This window comes from Aptenodytes forsteri, unplaced genomic scaffold (genome assembly GCF_000699145.1).
Source record: "Aptenodytes forsteri isolate BGI_AS27 unplaced genomic scaffold, ASM69914v1 Scaffold482, whole genome shotgun sequence".
Classification (NCBI taxonomy): domain Eukaryota; kingdom Metazoa; phylum Chordata; class Aves; order Sphenisciformes; family Spheniscidae; genus Aptenodytes; species Aptenodytes forsteri.
In genome coordinates this window covers 511,851-517,705 of record NW_008795046.1, presented here as the reverse complement: position 1 = coordinate 517,705, position 5,855 = coordinate 511,851, and the positions used below count along the sequence as shown (strand labels likewise).

Sequence of the window (5,855 nt, the reverse complement as noted above, 5' to 3'; positions counted from 1 at the left end):
AGACTAGATCTAAGGAAGAAATTTTTTACGCTGAGGGTGGTGAAGCACTGGGACAGGTTGCCCAGAGAGGTGGTGGCTGCCCCATCCCTGGAAACATTCAAGGTCAGGTTGGACGGGGCTCTGAGCAACCTGATCGAGTTGAAGATGTCCCTGCCCACGACAGGGGAGTTGGACTAGATGACCTTTAGAGGTCCCTTCCAACCCAAACTATTCTATGATTCTATGATTTTGGTATTCAAAGCAATAAGCATTAAAGACTCAACACCTCTTGAAAGCCCAAAATCATCAATACATGACACAATCAGAGTTCAGACAGACAAATTTCTCAGACTGATTTTGAATATAGAGAAATGATGATGCAAAATTTCAAGACTACCTTAGCTGCTATTTTGAAAAATGCAATCAAATTCCATCAAAATTACAGTAGCAAAAGTTAAGTATTAAAATCCTTGCTCTGGGGCTTGGACAACAACTGCCTCTTGTCTATCTACTTGCTGGTTCTGGCTCTTGCAGGCTAAACAAAACCAATTTAAAAAACACTTCAGCTAAGCCTTACCTCGCTGTGGACATTCCAACTGTCAAGTGTTACATTGAAAAGAGCCTTTAGTGCCTCAATGGCACAATCTGTCTCTTGCAAAGATAGAGGAGGCCTGTCACGATCTTCTGCTGCTTTATATTCTTCCGTCCATCTTACACTCAGGCAACTTTCCAAAGCCTGAGTCAAAACTTGCACCCCTTGTAGTTCCTGACGCAACTGCGATCTAATATCTGTGTGCAGAAGCGACAAGAGGAAGAGGAGACGCAAATCAAAGCATTTAATGTCACCAACGAACTGTTGGTCCTTGCATTTTTCCAGAAGATTGCAGAGCATAGCTGCAAGATTCAGTTCCAAACTGAGCTCCTGTGCAACAGCACTATTAAAAATTATGTTACAGAGGCATTTTAAAGCTTCTACTATAACAGGAAATTCAGACACTCTCTCCAAAGGATCTTCCACAGTGTCCAGCTTTGCTAGCCTCATAAGGATCTGCAAGTTCCTCTTCGTGGTTACAGGCACTAAAACCTTCTTGTCCCTGGAGAGAATCCGGAGGGCCTCCAGGCAGGCAACTTGACATGAAGTTTTTGTGTCTTTTTCAAGAACGTTTAGAATTCCCTCACACAGTTTCTGTGCAAACACAAACAAACAAAAAAGGAACAGTTTTAGCATCAAAATATTTGGTGGCAACACCAAACTACTTTTGCTAAGCTTCCATATGACTTTTGAGTTTTCAGCTGACTCGATTTGAGAAACTAAGTATTCTGTATTAGCTCTTCAAAATATAAACTATTGCAAAAGACCTCCAAAGATCATCAAAAGCAGTTTTCCGCATGGATACAATCCAAATACATCAACATTGGCAAAAGCATTAAGCCAAAACGGCAGATGCTATTCACCATTGCCAGTTACAAAGTTTTCTCAGTATCAGGACTGAAAACTTGAGTAGCCAGAGTAACAAGGCTAGAGAGAAGTGAAAAGTTTTAAAAATACGTCAAAGCAGAAAGTCACACCTACAGTACCTGCAAAATTATAAGTTGAGGTTGTTTCAGTCAGGAGGCTGGGAGAAAAGAAACCAAACCAAAGTAAGTGCTGCTCAACATACAAGTATTAGTACTCCATGTTTGGTAACAGATATAATTTGTGTTGCCACTTCAACCTAATCTATGGACTTCTCCCATCTTCAGTAAGATTCTTAGAAACGTTACCTCTGACATAGAAACATAATGCAGTTTTATGGGAAGACTTAGGCTGCAGCAGTTTTACCAAACCAGCAAAACTGCTGCTTTGTCAACACAGATTGTTCTTGAAGTTGAAATACTTCACTGATACTTTATACCAACATGACTGCAGAGGTAAACATTAATCATATAAATGCAGCATGAGAAAATACAACACTCTAAGAATCTGCAGGTCAGAACAGTAACATCTGAATTACAGAAGAATTACCTTTTGTAAGACAGAAACAGACAATCAGATGATCAATCAAAAGGGAGAAAAGACAGGACAGAAGAGACTGCTTGATGGGGGAGGACTCCATAGGGTTTTTATGCCTTAAGCTCAGGACAACACTACTACTCACAGATACCAGAGCCAGAAGTATAGTTACAAAGAAATTCCCAGATAAGTGGTGATACAAACCACATTGTACCTCACAAGACACATTTCCTCCTCCATTCTCACCCCCCAAGCTTTGTGTCTTGACCACTGACACGAATAAACTACCAAAGAAGCCAGAGTAGCAACTGAGTTGAATAGCCCTAGTGCAGAAGTCCACTTAGGACCTGAAATTCATACCATGGTCTCAGGCAGTATATGTCAATAAGAAAGTGATAAAAAAAAAAAGCATAGGAATATGAGTAAAGTAAAAAGTAGTTCTTGGGGAACGGTCTCTGGAATTGCACTTTTCACCACCACCACAACAAAAAGGCGGGGAGCACAGCAGCCCATCACTCTGACCCGAAGTTCAAAACAAAAGTTCCACTTGGAACATCGAAGCAAGTTTTGTTACTGTGATCACTTACAATTAAAGCCAAAATAATAAAAAAAAAAGATTAAGTCTAAAGCAAATCTAGAACAGACACTCCAGAAGAATAAGGGAGACAACAACACAAGTCTTCAACAATATTAAAAGACAATCTGTAAACAAAGTCAGACAGTAGGAACTCACAATATGATTTCTAGTATGCTTGTCCTGGGGTGAAGCCCACCCAAAAGCACCACCCCGACGACCAAGATCTTGACTACATCTCCACAGCCCTGACTAGATTAATCCAGTAAGAGTTTGAGAACAAGGAGTGAGCTCCACCTCTTACTCTCACACAGGCAACATGAGAAACCTTCATCAGAATATTACAGACACTGCAACAGTATAAAACCCACATTTGGCCACCTATACAGGCATATAGGTACTTGCCGTGGGAATTTCATAGACAAGTACCTGGAAAAAGATACTCAAGTACAGAATTTTCAGAGTTCTTCAACATTAACCTAATGCTGCTCCCACAGATCTGTACAACCCCCTGACTTGAGCATAGTATGCTAGACCTGCACTAAATGTTTCTGAAGGTGGCATCTTTGAAGCATTTTTTTAAAAATGCCTAGGAAGCAAAAAATGACCAGTCTAGATCCACAGTCAATTTACCTGGTCACAGCTCAACTTCTTACAAGAATTTTGTTTCTATTGCTAAGAGAGTTTTCCATACAATTAACTTTGCTTCCCAAGCTGAAGCAACAGTCGTGAGGTCTGTTTGGTTTTGAGGAGTAACACAGAACTGAACGGACAGTGCAGAGGACTCCAGGAAAAGGCCAGTTTATTCTGTTCCCTGTTTAAGCACATTTCTATCAGGCTTAGCAGTTATCATCTTCCTCATTGACATCAGTTGCTACAAGGTGGTCTGTAATAATGTAACCAAATTCAACAGCTGGTTCACCAACTGGACTCTCCCTCTCTTCAGGAACTGTGCAGCAATACCATATTAACACCGCAAGAAGCCAAATTACCAGCCTTCCCCAAACCAACATGCTGAACGAACACTTCAGAGACATACTGGGCCAGAAAGACTGCCTTATCAGTAAATAAATACAGCACAAAAACATATCTGATTTTTCATTAACAGTGCTGAAGGCTTCTTCTAGGAGTTTAAATACCAAGGATCACTTCATAAATTATCTGATCCAATCAATACCCACTGAAATTAAGGGGAGTTTCCACTCATTTTTGTTAGCAGCAGAGCCTATACATATCCTGCATCTGGCGCTCTGGTCTTTAATCGTGGTCAGATAAAACCTAAACACTCATTTGACTTCAAAGAGACCAATCCTCCCAAATCGAACCACGTCTCCCCCCCCCCCCCCCCCCCATAAGTTGCGCCCACCTGCTGCTATGGAAGTGTCACTGCAAAATGTCAAAAGCACTGCAGGGGAGATCCCAAAGGGCACCAAACTCCCACTGACTTGCCATGGGAGGTGGAAGCCTAACGCTCCATACATACATTTGAAGACTATCCTTGCAATTTAATTAAAGATTATGAAAACCATCATCTCATGGCTTTGAATCTTAGTGAAATGCAGCAACCTGCTGCTATGGAAGTGTCACTGCAAAATGTCAAAAGCACTGCAGGGGAGATCCCAAAGGGCACCAAACTCCCACTGACTTGCCATGGGAGGTGGAAGCCTAACGCTCCATACATACATTTGAAGACTATCCTTGCAATTTAATTAAAGATTATGAAAACCATCATCTCATGGCTTTGAATCTTAGTGAAATGCAGCAACAGAAGATTCTTAAGTCTGAATAGCTGTACTAAAGATGGATACTAAATAAAACACAAGCATTTTTTTTTGAGATTTAGCAACCTACTTACAACTCACAAAACCCAAACCATTGGTGCGCTTGTAAGGTGCTTCATTTCCTACATGTTCCTGAAGCCTTAGCTGTATAAAAGATTCCACAATATAAGGAAGGCTAGAGTTTTTTTTAAAAGCATTAATTATACAGTCTTATGCATACTATATTAACAACTAAGCCATCACACACTTAAAAACAGGTTACTAAGCTCCCTAGCCATTACAGCAAAATACAATTTTTTTAAGATGTAAGACTCATAAGTGAAAAACACGTAGGAACTGCTGACAAAGTTCTCTGGAGTTAGACCCTGGTGAACCATCAAGAGTGATTTTAAAGGAACCAGCATTCAGTTACAGTACCGCCACTTGCAATACTGCCAAAATCCATGACAGTGAACCACTGCTGGCTGATCTCAAGGGCCCATAGGAGCTCAGGAAAAAATAGAGCATCTGATTATAGGTGAAGAGTTATCAATGGAAAGTTTTGAAGCAAGGAAACAAAATTCATCCTATTAGGAAATTGTCTTGGAGACAACTAAAACCAAATGCCATACAGCACATTTTCTGCTTTCTCCTTGACAGTGTGAGGGAAGTGATGCACAGAGAGAAAAGAAACAGGAAAGGATGTGACCACAAAAGCATTATTATAATTTACATTTTCTGTAGGTGGTGCTGCTTCTACCTCCCTGTAGGCCATTAGCCCGGCATAAACTAAGGGGTGCAGATGTTATTTATTTGGTTGGAAATGAAAGCAAGTGAAAGAATGCAGACAGAAAGGTACCTCCCCTTTCACAAAATATATGATGATTGTCCTAGTTTCAGGGGTTTATTGCTATCCCCTAAATTACTCTATGAATTTAACATTCCTTTTTTTGAGTTCTATCCTTTCAACATTCAGAAGGGAGTTTGACTTTCATCAGTCGTGCTACAGCAAGAAGTGTTTTTCATATATTTTTCCACAGAATCAAGGCAGTTTCTAGGCTTTTAAAACTTTTTTTTATTGTAAAATACATTAACTTCTCTAAAATTCAAGAATTCTCAGCTTTCATGCTAATAGTAAGGTTGAGACAGAGCAATACACACCATTCCTTTTGTCTATGCTGTAATGTGAGTAACGGTAAAACATTTTAAAATTTTATTGTGTGTTAAAACAGGAAGCCCAGAAACACCCATTTATCATCTTGTCTTGACAAGTAGAATATTAATCCATTTTGGTCCTTTATCCCGATAGCATAAATGGTTGATGTTAAGTAGCAACATGGACCTATAGAAAAAGCAATATCCTGAGATACAAGAGACCTGCATTTTCTTCCTTGCTCAGCCACAGACCTATTGTGGGCTTTGGGCAAAAAGTTATAATCTGTTTACTTCCGTTTTCTTTCACCATCTTTGTTTACAGGATAATTGGGGGGGGGGGGGGGGGGGAGGGGAGGGGGAAGGGCAGGGAACAGGTTATTTGGGGGTGCTGTTT

General features: G+C 40.3%; 2 protein-coding genes across 4 annotated transcripts in view; both read right to left on the bottom strand.

The window, feature by feature from the left end:
• Window positions 1–5,855, bottom strand: part of TMEM263 (transmembrane protein 263) — a 315,606-nt gene that overhangs the window by 70,287 nt on the left and 239,464 nt on the right. The window lies entirely within an intron of this gene.
• Window positions 1–5,855, bottom strand: part of RIC8B (RIC8 guanine nucleotide exchange factor B) — a 38,233-nt gene that overhangs the window by 23,454 nt on the left and 8,924 nt on the right. Inside the window, exon 3 of the mRNA XM_009277016.1 lies at window positions 557–1,165. Within this exon, the coding sequence (XP_009275291.1) occupies window positions 557–1,165 (609 nt within the window). The remainder of the gene's footprint in view (window positions 1–556; window positions 1,166–5,855) is intronic.